Source organism: Bufo gargarizans, chromosome 6, assembly GCF_014858855.1.
Source record: "Bufo gargarizans isolate SCDJY-AF-19 chromosome 6, ASM1485885v1, whole genome shotgun sequence".
NCBI classification, from domain to species: domain Eukaryota; kingdom Metazoa; phylum Chordata; class Amphibia; order Anura; family Bufonidae; genus Bufo; species Bufo gargarizans.
In genome coordinates, this window is record NC_058085.1 from 194,150,386 (window position 1) to 194,169,655 (window position 19,270).

General features: G+C 47.1%; 1 protein-coding gene across 1 annotated transcript in view; it reads right to left on the reverse strand.

Moving 5' to 3' along the window:
* LOC122942326 (collectin-46-like) overlaps nucleotides 1-19,270 on the reverse strand; it is a 217,797-nt gene that overhangs the window by 59,594 nt on the left and 138,933 nt on the right. Inside the window, exon 6 of the mRNA XM_044299885.1 lies at nucleotides 7,607-7,693. Coding sequence (XP_044155820.1) covers nucleotides 7,607-7,693 — 87 coding nt within the window. The remainder of the gene's footprint in view (nucleotides 1-7,606; nucleotides 7,694-19,270) is intronic.

Here is a 19,270-nt window from a genome sequence, read left to right on the forward strand (position 1 = left end):
TTCCTCCGAACTGTGAAAGTCAGTGGCACGACCTTCATTCCATGTGGGGTCTAGGACCTCATCGTCCCCTGCATCGTCTTCCACCCAGTCTTGATCCCTGACCTCCTGTTCAGTCTGCACACTGCAGAAAGACGCAGCAGTTGGCACCTGTGTTTCGTCATCATCAGAGACATGCTGAGGTGGTATTCCCATGTCCTCATCATCAGGAAACATAAGTGGTTGTGCGTCAGTGCATTCTATGTCTTCCACCGCTGGGGAAGGGCTGGGTGGATGCCCTTGGGAAACCCTGCCAGCGAAGTCTTCAAACAGCATAAGAGACTGCTGCATAACTTGAGGCTCAGACAGTTTCCCTGGTATGCATGGGGGTGATGTGACAGACTGATGGGCTTGGTTTTCAGGCGCCATCTGTGCGCTTTCTGCAGAAGACTGGGTGGGAGATAATGTGAACGTGCTGGATCCACTGTCGGCCACCCAATTGACTAATGCCTGTACCTGCTCAGGCCTTACCATCCTTAGAACGGCATTGGGCACCACCAAATATCGCTGTAAATTATGGCGGCTACTGGGACCTGAGGTAGTTGGTACACTAGGACGTGTGGCTGTGGCAGAACGGCCACGTCCTATCCCAGCACCAGAGGGTCCACTAACACCATCACGACCATGTCCGTGTCCGCGTCCCTTACTAGATGTTTTCCTCATTGTTACCGTTCACCACAATAAGAAAAATATTATTTGGCCCAATGTATTGAATTCAAATTCAGGCCTTTTTTTACAGACACCTAACACTATCTGGCTATCTATTTAGGTACCGTATTACACTAATACAGGCACAGCAGTAACGACAGATTTAGCTGAATATAAATTTGAGGCCTATTATTTAGGCGCTGGGTGACAGGTATAGGTTTACTGACAGAATTGCACAGTAGCGTGTGTGTGAAGTTATTCAGAATGACCCTATGTGCACCTTGAATCTTATATACCCTTTTAGGGATAGATTTAAAATATCTCTGATACAGCAGAAACCACTAAATTAGGAAATTGCTAAATTGGGAATTGTATTTCAACCCAGAACAAAAACTGTGCTTTGACGGACACTAAATAGCTTGACCAGCCACAGCAGTAACGACAGATTTAGCTGGATATAAATCTGAGGCCTAGTATTTAGGCGCTGGGTGACAGGTATAGGTTTACTGACAGAATTAGACTTGGAAATGCACAGTAACGTGTGTGTGAAGTTATTCAGAATGACCCTATGTGCACCTTGAATCTTATATAACCTTTTAGGGATAGATTTAAAATAGCTCTGATACAGCAGAAACGACTAAATTAGGAAATTGCTAAATTGGGAATTGTATTTCAACCCAGAACAAAAACTGTGCTTTGACGGACACTAAATAACTTGACCAGCCACAGCAGTAACAACAGATTTAGCTGAATATAAATTTGAGGCCTAGTATTTAGGCGCTGGGTGACAGGTATAGGTTTACTGACAGAATTAGACTTGGAAATGCACAGTAGCGTGTGTGTGAAGTTATTCAGAATGACCCTATGTGCACCTTGAATCTTATATACCCTTTTAGGGATAGATTTAAAATAGCTCTGATACAGCAGAAACCACTAAATTAGGAAATTGCTAAATTGGGAATTGTATTTCAACCCAGAACAAAAACTGTGCTTTGACGGACACTAAATAACTTGACCAGCCACAGCAGTAACGACAGATTTAGCTGAATATAAATTTGAGGCCTAGTATTTAGGCGCTGGGTGACAGGTATAGGTTTACTGACAGAATTAGACTGGGATATGGCCAAAAAATAACCACACTATTGATGGTTAAATGCACTTGGTGTGACAGCTTGACCAACCACACTATTGAGGGTTAAATGCACTTGGTGACAGGCTCAGCTTACCCCTGATGTAGTATATGGCCAAAAAATAACCAGACTATTGATGGTTAAATGCACTTGGTGTGACAGCTTGACCCTGATGTAGGATTTAGCCAAAAAACAACCACACCATTGAGGGTTAAATGCACTTAGTGACAGCTTGACCCTGATGTAGGATTTAGCCAAAAAACAACCACACCATTGAGGGTTAAATGCACTTGGTGACAGCTTGACCCTGATGTAGTATATGGCCAAAAATAACCAGACTATTGATGGTTAAATGCACTTGGTGTGACAGCTTGACCCTGATGTAGGATTTAGCAAAAAACAACCACACCATTGAGGGTTAAATGCACTTGGTGACAGCTTTACCCTGAGGTAGGATTTAGCCAAAAAACAACCACACCATTGAGGGTTAAATGCACTTGATGACAGCTTGCCCCTGATGTAGTATATGGCCACAAAATAACCAGACTATTGATGGTTAAATGCACTTGGTGTGACAGCTTGACCCTGATGTAGGATTTAGCCAAAAAACAACCACACTATTGAGGGTTAAATGCACTTGGTGGCAGCTTGTGCTGGCGCACCACAAGACAGAAAATGGCCGCCGATCACCCCAGAAAAAAGTGACTAAAAAACGCTCTGGGCAGCCTAAAAACAGTGAGCAATTCAATAGCAGCAGTTACAATCATCCACAGCTGCAGATCGATCTCTGAATGAAGTCTTTTGGAGGAGTTAATCACTGCCTAATCTCGCCCTAACGTCGCAGCTGCAACCTCTCCCTATGCTGATTAGAGCAGAGTGACGGGCGGCGCTATGTGATTCCAGCTTAAATAGAGGCTGGGTCACATGGTGCTCTGGCCAATCACAGCCATGTCAATAGTAGGCATGGCTGTGACGGCCTCTTGGGGCAAGTAGTATGACGCTTGTTGATTGGCTGCTTTGCAGCCTTTCAAAAAGCGCCAAGAAAGCGACGAACACCGAACTCGAACCCAGACTTTTACGAAAATGTCCGGGTTCGGGTCCGTGTCACGGACACCCCAAAATTCGGTACGAACCCGAACTATACAGTTCGGGTTCGCTCATCCCTACCACCAAGGATTGCTAGATGTTTCTCGGTGCCTCGTGTTGCTGCCTCCTCCTCCGCTCCTTCCTCCGGTTTCTCCTCTACCGCCTCTTCATCACTTCAGTGCAACACCTGCACCACCAACTTCAGCACAGCCAGGAGGAAACTACAGCAGGCTGTTTTGAAACTTATATGTTTGGGAGAAAAACCTCACACCTTGCAGGAGCTGTGGTCGGGCATGGAACAACAGACCGATGAGTCGTTGGTGACACTGAGCCTCAAGCCCAGCTTGGTAATGTGCATCAATGGGCAAAATTTTGTAGCACCTCTGGGCCTAGCCCGTTTGACGCACATCCCATGCCTGTGCATATGCTGAACTTGGTGGTGCAGAGGTTCCTGAAGAATTCCCCCGATATGTCAGAGCTGCTTCAAAAAGTGAGGGCATTCTGTGTGCGCTTTCAGTGTTATCACCCTGCTGCTGCATGTCTGTCTGTCTGCGTTGCAGCATAACTTCTGCCTTCCCGCTTACCGCCTCATATGCAATGTACCCACAAGGTGTAACTCCATCTTGAACATGCTGGAGAGACTGTGCAAGCAGAGTTTCAGCTGCAGCGCGCACGGGTGAGTCTCTCTGCGAAACAGCACCATTTCACCACCAACCAGTGGGCCTCCATGCGAGACTTGTGTGCCACGTTGCTCTGCTTCGAGTACTCCGCCAAGATGGCCAGTGATGATGATGCCGTCATCAACCTCACTATCCCACTACTATCTTCTTGAAAAAAATGCTTCAGGCGCTGATGGATGAGGATGTGACAAAGGAGGAACAGGGATCATTCCTACAGTTATCAGGCCAGTTGTGCAAAGGTGGCTCAGAGGGCGGGTTCCTGCACAAACAGTGGCCAGATACCCACCTGTCCAGCCAGGGCACAGTTTTGGACGATGAGGAGGATGATGAGGAGGATCCCCGTTCACAGCAGGATGGCACCCGAATCAGCTCACAGGCATCACTGCAGCAAGGCTGAGGGATACAGAGGACACAGATGATACACCTCCCACCGAGTACAGCTTGTCGCTGCTTCTGGGCAGCCTGGCACATATGAGCAACTACTTGCTGCAACGACCGCCGAGTTGTCCACAACATTCTAACCGGTGCTGATTACTGGGTGGCCACCCTGCTGGATCCCCACTACAAGAACAACGTGCTATCGTTATTTCCATCACTGGAGCGTGAGTACAAGCGAACGCTGGTAGAGGCGTTACTGATGGTGTCCCCACCAGACAGCAGGGGCTCAGTGGAAGCACGAAGCTGAGAAAGGGGAGAAGGAGGAAGTCGACAATGCAACAGGGGCACCGTCTGCACCTCAGAAGGGAGGGTTAGTATGGCCAAAATGTGAAAAAACTTTGTTTGCATGCCACAATATACAGCACTCTCATGTGATATGGACTGTCTTAGGAAGCAGCATTTTTAACAACATGGTGGTACATTACGAGTCCACATGTCTGCATGTACTAACTGATGTGTCTGCCCCATTTAACTTCTCGGTCTCCAAATTGGGCACATGGCCTTAACTTGCCCTTTACGCCTTGGAGGTGCTGGTGGCAAGTATATTGTCTGAACGTGTGTTTAGCATGGCAGGGGGGGGGTTGATAATGGACAGGCACATCCGCCTGCCCACAGCCAATGTGGACAAGCTCACGTTCATTAAAATTAACCAGGCATGGATACCACAGGAATTGTCCCTACCTTGGCCAGGAAGAGAGGTATACCGATTGAACCCAGCCATTTTTATATTCCAGCACAGTTTGTTCCTCCACAAACCAAAAAACAAACATATACGAAAAATGTTAAATAAATACAAAAAAAATAAATAAATACGTTTTGTGACCTCTTCCGCCTGCACCACCTTGTCTGCCTCCTACTTCACTGGGACCTTCGCTTCCAGGCTCAAGATTGTCTTTTATTGGCAGAGTAGAGAAGTATACCAGGTGCACCTGGCCACTGTTGTATTGTAGTGCAGTTTGTGCGTTCTCTTTGCTATTTCCCAATGTTTTGGAGCATACAAAAAAAATGTGGTGTCCTCCTCTTGATGTTACACCTTCACCGCCATATCTGCCTCCTCCATCTGCACTGCCACGTCCACCTACACCACCACGTCAGTCTCCTCCATCTACACCGCCCCATCCGCCTCCTCCTCCGCTTGGACCTCCGCCTCCAGACTCAAGATTATTATTTCTTATATTGGCAAAGTAGAGAAGTATACCGGGGCGCACCAAGCCATTGTTGTACTCCAGCGCAGTTTGTGAGTTCTCTTTGCTATTTCCCAATGTTTTGGGGCCTCCAAAAACCAAAGAAAAGAAAGAAAGGCCTCCGACCTCTTCAACCTGCACTGCCATGTCCGCCAGCACCCCCGTGTCCGCCTCTTCCACCTGCATCGCCACGTCCGCCTCCTCCTCCACTGGGACCATGGCCTCCAAAAAAAAAAAGGTGGTGTCCGCCTCTGCCTGAACCACCACGTCTGCCTCCTCTGTCTGCACCTCCACATTCGCCTGCACCACCAGGTCTGTCTCCTCTGTCTGCACTGCCACGTCTGCCTCCTACATATGCAACCCCAACGTCTGCCTCCTCCCCCACTGGGACCTCCGCTTTTAGCCTCAATATCATTATGTCATATTGGCAGAGAAGTATACCACACCCAGACATTTTTATATTGCAGAGTACTTTGCGCATTCTCTTTGCCATCTCCTAAAAATATATATAAGAATTGTAATAAGACAACCCATTTTGCATCCACCCACCTAATGTGGGAAAGGAAATTCTTCTGCGGATTGTGTCCGTGAAAGTCCTGAATAAAAAAAATTTAAAAAAAAATAAAAATGAGGAAATTCTGCTGTGGAGTGTGTCAATAAAATTTATGAATTTTCTTTAAATTAGGAACACCCGTCTAACTATTGTGGGAGAGGAAATTATTTTGTGGAGTGTGTCTGACACTCCTGCAATTTTTTAAAATGTAGAACACTCCTTTGGCATCTTTCTTACTGTAGTTGGAGAAAAATTATTTTAATGTATAGTCTGCAGTATGAGATCTATAACTGAGGCAAACATTTTTACCCAGTTTTAACTCAGGACATACAAGAACCAAACTGTCACGCCGTGGCCCTTAGCAACCTGACACAGAATTGATGGACACATGGAAAACAGAAACAGTGTTTGCTTCCTCCCCCGCCTCTGTCTCTTCCACCTACATTTCCACATCCGCCTCCTCCTCCACTTGGACCTCCAGCATCTGGCTCAAGATTATTACATCTTATTTTGGCAGAGTAGAGAAGTATACTGACCACGCCCTCAAAATTAGCTAAAGGTCACACACAGAATTGACAGACACATTTAAAAAAAAACTGAGTGTTGGCTTCTTCCTCAGCCTCTTCGACCTACACCTTCACACCCACAGCCTCCTCAACTTCCTTCTCCAATTGGACCTTTGCCTCTTGGATCAAGATTGCCATTTTAATTTGTATGTATGTTATTTTAAGTGATTTCCCTATCCACATTTGTTTGCAGTGCAACTGTAATGCTCTTACGCCCACTTTGGAGCCTTTTGCAGCCATCTAGCCCTTTCTATGATTTTTTTACAGCCATTTTAGTGGCCCAAAGTTCGGGTCCCCATTGACTTAAATAGGGTTAGTTGTTCTGGGTCAAGTTCGGAACCCAAATGGAACTTTGAAATGAAGTTCGGCTGAACCCTTCGAACCCAATACTCTGTATCTCTTTTGCAACTTGCTAATGACACTCTGTGACACTCTAAGCTCAGTAGTCACTTGCATCTGAGAACATCCTGCTTGAAGCCTCGCACTGGTGAGGTACTGTTGATCAAATGTTAGGTGTTGTCTTAGTCTCATGATGTCAAAATGTGAACAGCATGATGAGGAGGACTATTTAAATAGAAATTTGAATTCAGCCAGGAAATTTATTAGACTATTCATGGATCAAACACTTGTGAAATTTTCCATTAAGCTGCTTGTTAGAGAGCAGCTACCCTTGTACAAAAAGTACTGAAACATTGAACAGTTGGATATGTGCATTTAAAAGTTTAGAGAAGTTCACCTGTAAAGGTTAGAGTGCATCTTAGGTTCATCCTGAAATTTCACCCACAAGCCAATAAGGCTCCATTCACACGTCCGAAAATGGGTCCGCATCCGTTCCGCAATTTTGCGGAACGGGTGTGGACCCATCCATTCTCTATGGGAACGCAATGGATGCGGACAGCACACAGTGTGCTGTCCGCATCCGCATTTGTGGAGCGCGGCCCCGATCTTCCGGTCCTCAGCTCCGCAAAAGATAGAACATGTCCTATTCTTGTCCGCAGCTGCATACAAGAATAGGCATTTCTATAGGGGGTGCCGGCCGGGTGTGTTGCGGATCCGCAATTTGCTGGTCCGCAACACACCACGGATGTGTGAATGGAGCCTTATCCCTAACTTTTAGTGAGTAGTGTAGTTCTTGGGAAACCCCTTTATAATGGACCGCTACCTACAGTAGCAGCAATGGCAACTATTTCATACTGTCTATGAAGTTTCTCTTAAACATTTCTATAATTTGAATACTGAAGCTGATTGTTAATATGACAGAAGTATGCATTATAACTGGACAAACCTTTAGTCCTTGCTGATGTAATGAGCTGCAATTGATTCACCTGGGCTTCAAGAGAAGATAATTTGTTTTGTATATTTGTAAGCAATGCTGTAAAGGAAGAGACATTGAATAAGTTTAGTACTTCATGTATACTTTAATTTCAACACAATATGTTTGCCAATAATAACATATAAATAAACCACTTAACATGTCCCTGTGGGCATAGCTTCGGTGCCCATACAATATCAGTGCTGTCATAGTACCGCTCTGTGCGGAAACTCACTTCCACCTGGTGCCAAATAATCTCTTGGTGCATGCACCCTAATAATGTTGTGAGGTCTCTTTGTAGAAATCCTTAGAGTAAACCTCTTATAATTAGGGATGAGCGAACCCGAACTGTATAGTTCGGGTTCGTACCGAATTTTGGGGTGTCCGTGACACGGACCCGAACCCGGACATTTTCGTAAAAGTCCGGGTTCGGGTTCGGTGTTCGTCGCTTTCTTGGCGCTTTTTGAAAGGCTGCAAAGCAGCCAATCAACAAGCGTCATACTACTTGCCCCAAGAGGCCATCACAGCCATGCCTACTATTGGCATGGCTGTGATTGGCCAGAGCACCATGTGACCCAGCCTCTATTTAAGCTGGAGTCACATAGCGCCGCCCGTCACTCTGCTCTGATCAGCATAGGGAGAGGTTGCGGCTGCGACAGTAGGGCGAGATTAGGCAGATTAACTCCTCCAAAGGACTTGATTAATTGATCGATCTGCAGCTGTGGATCATTGAGCTGCTGATACTCATTTCCTCACTGTTTTTAGGCTGCCCAGACCGTTTGTCAGTCACTTTTTTCTGGGGTGATCGGCGGCCATTTTGTGTCTTGTGGTGTGCCAGCACAAGCTGCGACCAAGTGCATTTAACCCTTAATGGTGTGGTTGTTTTTTGGCTAATTCCTACATCAGTGTGAAGCTGTCACACCAAGTGCATTTAACCAACAATAGTCTGGTTATTTTTTGGCCATATATTACATCAGGGGCAAGCTGTCACCAAGTGCATTTAACCCTCAATGGTGTGGTTGTTTTTTGGCTAAATCCTACATCAGGGTGAAGCTGTCACACCAAGTGCATTTAACCAGCAATAGTCTGTTTATTTTTTGGCCATATACTACATCAGGGGCAAGCTGCGCCTGTCACCAAGTGCATTTAACCCTCAGAAGTGTGGTTGGTCAAGCTGTCACACCAAGTGCATTTAACCATCAATAGTGTGGTTATTTTTTGGCCATATCCCAGTCTAATTCTGTCAGTAAACCTATACCTGTCACCCAACGCCTAAATACTAGGCCTCAAATTTATATCCAGCTAAATCTGTCGTTACTGCTGTACTGTTGTGGCTGGTCAAGTTATTTAGTGTCCGTCAAAGCACATTTTTTGTTCTGGGTTGATATACAATTCCCAATTTAGCAATTTCAGATTTTAGTGGTTTCTGCTGTATCAGAGCTATTTGAAATCTATCCCTAAAAGGGTATATAATATTCAAGGTGCACATAGGGTCATTCAGAATAACTTCACACACCCGCTACTGTGCATTTCTTAGTCTAATTCTGTCCGTAAAACGTATACCTGTCACCCAGCGCCTAAATACTAGGCCTCAAATTTATATCCTGCTAAATCTGTGGTTATTGCTGTGGCTGGGCAAGTTATTTAGTGTCCGTCCAAGCACAGTTTATGTTCTGGGTTGAAATACAATTCCCAATTTAGCAATTTCCTAATTTAGTGGTTTCTGCTGTATCAGGCCTACTTTAAATACATCCCTAAAAGGGTATATCAGAATCAAGGTGCTGATAGGGTCATTCTCAATAACTTCACACACACGCTACTGTGCATATCCCAGTCTAATTCTGTCCGTAAAACGTATACCTGTCACCCAGCGCCTAAATACTAGGCCTCAAATTTATATCCTGCTAAATCTGTCGTTACTGCTGTACTGCTGTGGCTGGGCAAGTTATTTAGTGTCCGTCAAAGCACAGTTTTTGTCCTGGGTTGAAATATAATTCCCAATTTAGCAATTTCCTAATTTAGTGGTTTCTGCTGTATCAGGCCTACTTTAAATACATCCCTAAAAGGGTATATAATATTCAAGGTGCACATAGGGTCATTCTGAATAACTTCACACACACGCTACTGTGCATTTCCAAGTCTAATTCTGTCAGTAAACCTATACCTGTCACCCAGCGCCTAAATACTAGGCCTCAAATTTATATCCTGCTAAATCTGTCGTTACTGCTGTACTGTTGTGGCTGGGCAAGTTATTTAGTGTCCGTCAAAGCACAGTTTTTGTTCTGGGTTGAAATACAATTCCCAATTTAGCAATTTCCTAATTTAGTGGTTTCTGCTGTATCAGGCCTACTTTAAATACATCTCTAAAAAGGTATATCAGAATCAAGGTGCTGATAGGGTCATTCTCAATAACTTCACACACACGCTACTGTGCATATCCCAGTCTAATTCTGTCCGTAAAACGTATACCTGTCACCCAGCGCCTAAATACTAGGCCTCAAATTCATAGTCAGCTAAATCGGTGGTTACTGCTGTGCCTGTATTAGTGTAATACGGTACCTAAATAGATAGCCAGATAGTGTTAGGTGTCTGTAAAAAAAGGCCTGAATTTGAATTCAATACATTGGGCCAAATAATATTTTTGTTGTTGTGGTGAACGATAACAATGAGGAAAACATCTAGTAAGGGACGCGGACGTGGACATGGTCGTGGTGGTGTTAGTGGACCCTCTGGTGCTGGGAGAGGACGTGGCCGTTCTGCCACATCCACACGTCCTAGTGTACCAACTACCTCAGGTCCCAGTAGCCGCCAGAATTTACAGCGATATATGGTGGGGCCCAATGCCGTTCTAAGGATGGTAAGGCCTGAGCAGGTACAGGCATTAGTCAATTGGGTGGCCGACAGTGGATCCAGCACGTTCACATTATCTCCCACCCAGTCTTCTGCAGAAAGCGCACAGATGGCGCCTGAAAACCAACCCCATCAGTCTGTCACATCACCCCCATGCATATCAGGGAAACTGTCTGAGCCTCAAGTTATGCAGCAGTCTCTTATGCTGTTTGAAGACTCTGCTGGCAGGGTTTCCCAAGGGCATCCACCTAGCCCTTCCCCAGCGGTGGAAGACATAGAATGCACTGACGCACAACCACTTATGTTTCCTGATGATGAGGACATGGGAATACCACCTCAGCAAGTCTCTGATGATGACGAAACACAGGTGCCAACTGCTGCGTCTTTCTGCAGTGTGCAGACTGAACAGGAGGTCAGGGATCAAGACTGGGTGGAAGACGATGCAGGGGACGATGAGGTCCTAGACCCCACATGGAATGAAGGTCGTGCCACTGACTTTCACAGTTCGGAGGAAGAGGCAGTGGTGAGACCGAGCCAACAGCGTAGCAAAAGAGGGAGCAGTGGGCAAAAGCAGAACACCCGCCGCCAAGAGACTCCGCCTGCTACTGACCGCCGCCATCTGGGACCGAGCACCCCAAAGGCAGCTTCAAGGAGTTCCCTGGCATGGCACTTCTTCAAACAATGTGCTGACGACAAGACCCGAGTGGTTTGCACGCTGTGCCATCAGAGCCTGAAGCGAGGCATTAACGTTCTGAACCTTAGCACAACCTGCATGACCAGGCACCTGCATGCAAAGCATGAACTGCAGTGGAGTAAACACCTTAAAAACAAGGAAGTCACTCAGGCTCCCCCTGCTACCTCTTCTGCTGCTGCCGCCTCGGCCTCTTCTGCTGCTGCCGCCTCGGCCTCTTCCTCCGCCTCTGGAGGAACGTTGGCACCTGCCGCCCAGCAAACAGGGGATGTACCACCAACACCACCACCACCTCCGTCACCAAGCATCTCAACCATGTCACACGGCAGCGTTCAGCTCTCCATCTCACAAACATTTGAGAGAAAGCGTAAATTCCCACCTAGCCACCCTCGATCCCTGGCCCTGAATGCCAGCATTTCTAAACTACTGGCCTATGAAATGCTGTCATTTAGGCTGGTGGACACAGACAGCTTCAAACAGCTCATGTCGCTTGCTGTCCCACAGTATGTTGTTCCCAGCCGCCACTACTTCTCCAAGAGAGCCGTGCCTTCCCTGCACAACCAAGTATCCGATAAAATCAAGTGTGCACTGCGCAACGCCATCTGTAGCAAGGTCCACCTAACCACAGATACGTGGACCAGTAAGCACGGCCAGGGACGCTATATCTCCCTAACTGCACACTGGGTAAATGTAGTGGCAGCTGGGCCCCAGGCGGAGAGCTGTTTGGCGCACGTCCTTCCGCCGCCAAGGATCGCAGGGCAACATTCTTTGCCTCCTGTTGCCACCTCCTCCTTCTCAGGCTTCCTCCTCCTCTTCTTCCACCTGCTCATCCAGTCAGCCACACACCTTCACCACCAACTTCAGCACAGCCCGGGGTAAACGTCAGCAGGCCATTCTGAAACTCATATGTTTGGGGGACAGGCCCCACACCGCACAGGAGTTGTGGCGTGGTATAGAACAACAGACCGACGAGTGGTTGCTGCCGGTGAGCCTCAAGCCCGGCCTGGTGGTGTGCGATAATGGGCGAAATCTCGTTGCAGCTCTGGGACTAGCCGGTTTGACGCACATCCCTTGCCTGGCGCATGTGCTGAATTTGGTGGTGCAGAAGTTCATTCACAACTACCCCGACATGTCAGAGCTGCTGCATAAAGTGCGGGCCGTCTGTTCGCGCTTCCGGCGTTCACATCCTGCCGCTGCTCGCCTGTCTGCGCTACAGCGTAACTTCGGCCTTCCCGCTCACCGCCTCATATGCGACGTGCCCACCAGGTGGAACTCCACCTTGCACATGCTGGACAGACTGTGCGAGCAGCAGCAGGCCATAGTGGAGTTTCAGCTGCAGCACGCACGGGTCAGTCGCACTGCGGAACAGCACCACTTCACCACCAATGACTGGGCCTCCATGCGAGACCTGTGTGCCCTGTTGCGCTGTTTCGAGTACTCCACCAACATGGCCAGTGGCGATGACGCCGTTATCAGCGTTACAATACCACTTCTATGTCTCCTTGAGAAAACACTTAGGGCGATGATGGAAGAGGAGGTGGCCCAGGAGGAGGAGGAGGAGGAGGAAGAGGGGTCATTTTTAGCACTTTCAGGCCAGTCTCTTCGAAGTGACTCAGAGGGAGGTTTTTTGCAACAGCAGAGGCCAGGTACAAGTGTGGCCAGCCAGGGCCCACTACTGGAGGAGGAGGACGAGGATGAGGAGGAGGTGGAGGAGGATGAGGATGAAGCATGGTCACAGCGGGGTGGCACCCAACGCAGCTCGGGCCCATCACTGGTGCGTGGCTGGGGGGAAAGGCAGGACGATGACGATACGCCTCCCACAGAGGACAGCTTGTCCTTACCCCTGGGCAGCCTGGCACACATGAGCGACTACATGCTGCAGTGCCTGCGCAACGACAGCAGAGTTGCCCACATTTTAACGTGTGCGGACTACTGGGTTGCCACCCTGCTGGATCCACGGTACAAAGACAATGTGCCCACCTTACTTCCTGCACTGGAGCGTGATAGGAAGATGCGCGAGTACAAGCGCACGTTGGTAGACGCGCTACTGAGAGCATTCCCAAATGTCACAGGGGAACAAGTGGAAGCCCAAGGCCAAGGCAGAGGAGGAGCAAGAGGTCGCCAAGGCAGCTGTGTCACGGCCAGCTCCTCTGAGGGCAGGGTTAGCATGGCAGAGATGTGGAAAAGTTTTGTCAACACGCCACAGCTAACTGCACCACCACCTGATACGCAACGTGTTAGCAGGAGGCAACATTTCACTAACATGGTGGAACAGTACGTGTGCACACCCCTCCACGTACTGACTGATGGTTCGGCCCCATTCAACTTCTGGGTCTCTAAATTGTCCACGTGGCCAGAGCTAGCCTTTTATGCCTTGGAGGTGCTGGCCTGCCCGGCGGCCAGCGTTTTGTCTGAACGTGTATTCAGCACGGCAGGGGGCGTCATTACAGACAAACGCAGCCGCTTGTCTACAGCCAATGTGGACAAGCTTACGTTCATAAAAATTAACCAGGCATGGATCCAACAGGACCTGTCCATCCCTTGTGCAGATTAGACATTAACTACCTCCCCTTAACCATATATTATTGTACTCCAGGGCACTTCCTCATTCAATCCTATTTTTATTTTCATTTTACCATTATATTGCGAGGCTACCCAAAGTTGAATGAACCTCTCCTCTGTCTGGGTGCCGGGGCCTAAATATATGCCAATGGACTGTTCCAATGTTGGGTGACGTGAAGCCTGATTCTCTGCTATGACATGCAGACTGATTCTCTGCTGACATGAAGATAGATTCTCTGTTACGGGACCTCTCTCCTCTGCCTGGGTGCTGGGCCAAAATATATGACAATGGACTGTTGCACTGGTGGCTGACGTGAAGCCTGATTCTCTGCTATGACATGCAGACTGATTATCTGCTGACATGAAGCCAGATTCTGTGTTATGGGACCTCTCTCCTCTGCCTGGGTGCCGGGGCCTAAATTTATGATAATGGTCTGTTACAGTGGTGGGTGACGTGAAGCCTGATTCTATGCTATGACATGAAGACTGATTCTCTGGTGACATGAAGCCAGATTCTGTGTTATGGGACCTCTCTCCTCTGCCTGGGTGCTGGGCCTAAATATCTGACAATGGACTGTTGCAGTGGTGGCTGACGTTAAGCCTGATTCTCTGCTATGACATGCAGACTGATTCTCTGCTGACAAGAAGACAGATTCTGTGTTATGGGACCTCTCTCCTCTGCCTGGGTGCTGGGCCTAAATATCTGACAATGGACTGTTGCAGTGGTGGCTGACGTGAAGCCTGATTCTCTGCTATGACATGCAGACTGATTCTCTGCTGACAATGAAGACAGATTCTGTGTTATGGGACCTCTCTCCTCTGCCTGGGTGCTGGGCCTAAATATCTGATAATGGACTGTTGCAATGGTGGCTGACGTGAAGCCTGATTCTCTGCTATGACATGCAGACTGATTCTTTGCTGACATTGAGACAGATTCTGTGTTATGGGACCTCTCTCCTCTGCCTGGGTGCTGGGCCTAAATATCTGACAATGGACTGTTGCAGTGGTGGCTGACGTGAAGCCTGATTCTCTGCTATGACATGCAGACTGATTCTCTGGTGACATGAAGCCAGATTCTGTGTTATGGGACCTCTCTCCTCTGCCTGGGTGCCGGGGCCTAAATTTATGATAATGGACTGTTACAGTGGTGGTTGACGTAAAGCCTGATTCTATGCTATGACATGAAGACTGATTCTCTGGTGACATGAAGCCAGATTCTGTGTTATGGGACCTCTCTCCTCTGCCTGGGTGCTGGGCCTAAATATCTGACAATGGACTGTTGCAGTGGTGGCTGACGTGAAGCCTGATTCTCTGCTATGACATGCAGACTGATTCTCTGCTGACATGAAGACAGATTCTGTGTTATGGGACCTCTCTCCTCTGCCTGGGTGCTGGGCCTAAATATCTGACAATGGACTGTTGCAGTGGTGGCTGACGTGAAGCCTGATTCTCTGCTATGACATGCAGACTGATTCTCTGCTGACATGAAGACAGATTCTGTGTTATGAGACCTCTCTCCTCTGCCTGGGTGCTGGGCCTAAATATCTGACAATGGATTGTTGCAGTGGTGGCTGACGTGAAGCCTGATTCTCTGCTATGACATGCAGACTGATTCTCTGCTGACATGAAGACAGATTCTGTGTTATGGGACCTCTCTCCTCTGCCTGGGTGCTGGGCCTAAATATCTGACAATGGACTGTTGCAGTGGTGGCTGACGTGAAGCCTGATTCTCTGCTATGACATGCAGACTGATTCTCTGGTGACATGAAGCCAGACTCTGGGTTATGGGACCTCTCTCCTCTGCCTGGGTGCCGGGGCCTAAATTTATGATAATGGACTGTTACAGTGGTGGGTGACGTGAAGCCTGATTCTCTGCTATGATATGAAGACTGATTATCTGCTGACATGAAGACAGATTCTGTGTTATGGGACCTCTCTCCTCTGCCTGGGTGCTGGGCCTAAATATCTGACAATGGACTGTTGCAGTGGTGGCTGACGTGAAGCCTGATTCTCTGCTATGACATGCAGACTGATTCTCTGCTGACATGAAGACAGATTCTGTGTTATGGGACCTCTCTCCTCTGCCTGGGTGCTGGGCCTAAATATCTGACAATGGACTGTTGCAGTGGTGGCTGACGTGAAGCCTGATTCTCTGCTATGACATGCAGACTGATTCTCTGCTGACATGAAGCCAGATTCTGTGTTATGGGACCTCTCTCCTCTGCCTGGGTGCCAGGGCCTAAATTTATGACAATGGACTGTTACAGTGGTGGGTGACGTGAAGCCTGATTCTCTGCTATGATATGAAGACTGATTATCTGCTGACATGAAGCCAGATTCTGTGTTATGGGACCTCTCTCCTCTGCCTGGGTGCCGGGGCCTAAATTTATGATAATGGACTGTTGCAGTGGTGGCTGACGTGAAGCCTGATTCTCTGCTATGACATGCAGACTGATTCTCTGCTGACATGAAGCCAGATTCTCTGTTACGGGACCTCTCTCCTCTGCCTGGGTGCCGGGGCCTAAATTTATGTCAATGGACTGTTACAGTGGTGGGTGACGTGAAGCCTGATTCTCTGCTATGATATGAAGACTGATTATCTGCTGACATGAAGCCAGATTCTGTGTTATGGGACCTCTCTTCTCTGCCTGGGTGCCGGGGCCTAAATTTATGACAATGGACTGTTACAGTGGTGGCTGACGTGAAGCCTGATTCTCTGCTATGACATGCAGACTGATTCTCTGCTGACATGAAGACAGATTCTCTGTTACGGGACCTCTCTCCTCTGCCTGGGTGCCGGGGCCTAAATATCTGAGAATGGACTGTTCCAGTGGTGGGTGACGTGAAGCCAGATTCTCTGCTATGGGACCTCTCTCCAATTGATATTGGTTAATTTTTATTTATTTTATTTTTATTTTTATTCATTTCCCTATCCACATTTGTTTGCAGGGGATTTACCTACATGTTGCTGCCTTTTGCAGCCCTCTAGCCCTTTCCTGGGCTGTTTTACAGCCTTTTTAGTGCCGAAAGTTCGGGTCCCCATTGACTTCAATGGGGTTCGGGTTCGGGACGAAGTTCGGATCGGGTTCGGATCCCGAACCCGAACATTTCCGGGAAGTTCGGCCGAACTTCTCGAACCCGAACATCCAGGTGTCCGCTCAACTCTACTTATAATGTATGTTGTATGATGGTATACAGCTCATAACTAGTGATGAGCGGCAGGGGCAATATTCAAATTCACTATATACTGAGAATATTTGGGCAAATATTCGTCATATATTCGCAAATTTTCTTGATTACAAAAATCGCCAATGTAATGTGTGCATATTGTGTGCGCAATACAGGCGTGGGTCATTGTTGCTAAATTTTTCAAGCTGCTAGAAGTTTCCTGAGACTGGAGAAAATGGTTGGCATGGCAGAACATCACAATACAGTAGCTTTATTTGCAGATAGAGTGCTCCAATATATTTGCGATTGCAATTAATGATGCGCATATTTTTGCGCAATATGTGCAACTTCTCATTTTAGCAGGTCTGACTACATATTACTGATTGGTGCAATACGTATTGTTGTGAACTTGCGACATCACAGCACTATGTTTGATATGGACAGCAGAACCTATCAGCTACACTATAGATCGTTCTAACCTACACTGACTTTCTCCCACTAATTATCTGAATTATATATATATATACATATATATATATATATATATATATATATAAGCTAACTAACTAACTAACTAACTAACTAACTGTCTAATGTAATGACACAGGAAAGTAGAGAGAAGAGCAATGACACTGCTGTCACACTCAGATCTGCAAAATACTGCATACAAGGGCTGCTGGGGTGGTTCAAGGGGTAGGCAACTTTCCTATTGGCTGCTAGGGATGTTGCTAAGCTCAGACAAAGACATTGTAGCCTTTTCATTGGCCCACAAGCAAGAAGGGAGGTTACTGTTGAAAAAAAAAAATTCTAGAATTTTTGCGAATACGAATATATAGCACTATATTCTAAATCTTCACGAAGTGGCGATATTCGCGATTAAAATTCGTGATTCGAATATTCGCGCTCTACACTGCTCATTACAAGAGAAAACTGTAAGCAATGCACTGTAACAGTTTATGCACCTGTGTGAACACGACCAGGTCAGATGCAAATTCAAAGAGGCTTTTCATGCATTGACTAGCTGTGAAATTATTTCACATCTCTTTAAGTTAAATAAGATGACATCATACATAATTAGGATCACAAAAAGATATTAACCCTTAACCCCCTTCCTGACCAGCACCTGTATGGCGCTGGGCGGGACTTTAAATATGGTGCCTGCCCTCCTTGCTAGTGCTGCGGGCACCACAGCCGCCGTTTACCTGCTGTTGTAAACAACAACACCTGGGAAGAATGTGTGCGATCGACAATAACATTGATCGAAAACTTTTAAACCCTCAGATGCTGTGGTCAAACATGACCACGGCATCTGCAAGCGCAAAACCCGTAAGCTTCTGTGTGTATACCAGAAGGGCTACACAGGGCTGCACAGACTTTCTACATATTGACTGGGATCAGGATTCTTCGCCAACTTCAAATGGGAGAAAATTCCTTAAGGGTACGGCTACATGACTACATTTGTCACGCGACAATAGGGTACAACTACACGACTACAAGTTGGATTTTAGTGTGACTGTCATGTCGCAGTTGCAGCATGTTGCATGTCGCAGTGCAACACCATGGACCAGGGATGCTCAAGCTGCGGCCCTCCAGCTATTGTAAAACTACAACTCCCACCATGCCCTGCTATAGGCTGATAGCTGTAAGCTGTTCAGGCATGCTGGGAGTTGGAGTTGTTGGAGGGACACATGTTGGGCTTCTCTGCCATTGACTATCATTTCAAAAAATACCGTGCGACATTACTGTGACAAATCGTCATGCGACAAATGTCATCGTGTAGCCCTAGCCTAACTTGCCGCAGGATCACAATGTGTCAGTTTGTTAAAGATCCCACCAGGGCCATGATTTGCTGGATGTGGTAATTTCTAACAATGCAGAGCTTGTTGGGAATTTCACAGTTTTTCTTTCTTTTATGTCTGGCAGGGAGGTCCTGGTTCATCAACGTCCAAGCTCAGAATGACATAATTGTCTTGTTTGAGATTAAAGCACTTAGGATTTGCCTATCATCTGTCCTGATTGGCTTTACTGCTATGTTCACTACCGTACTGTGATGGAGGATGTCATTGTGAGAAATTTGCGTGAGTCATATGACAAAAATTTCAGCTTTGTTTGATAAACAATTTTTAGGAAATTTTCTATGAATTTGATTAGTTTAGAATCGGTTTGCTCATTTCTATTATATGACTAGCTGAAGGATCTGGCTTCGCTCGGGAATATTTAATCTAATAATTGTATTTAATGTTCGTGTGTCGTTAAAAGATAAACACTATCCACTATAACAGTGACATCTACAGCACCCTGCCCCTAAAACAGTAACCTCCCCAGCCCCCCACCCCTTAACACTGACCCCCCCACAGTACCCCATC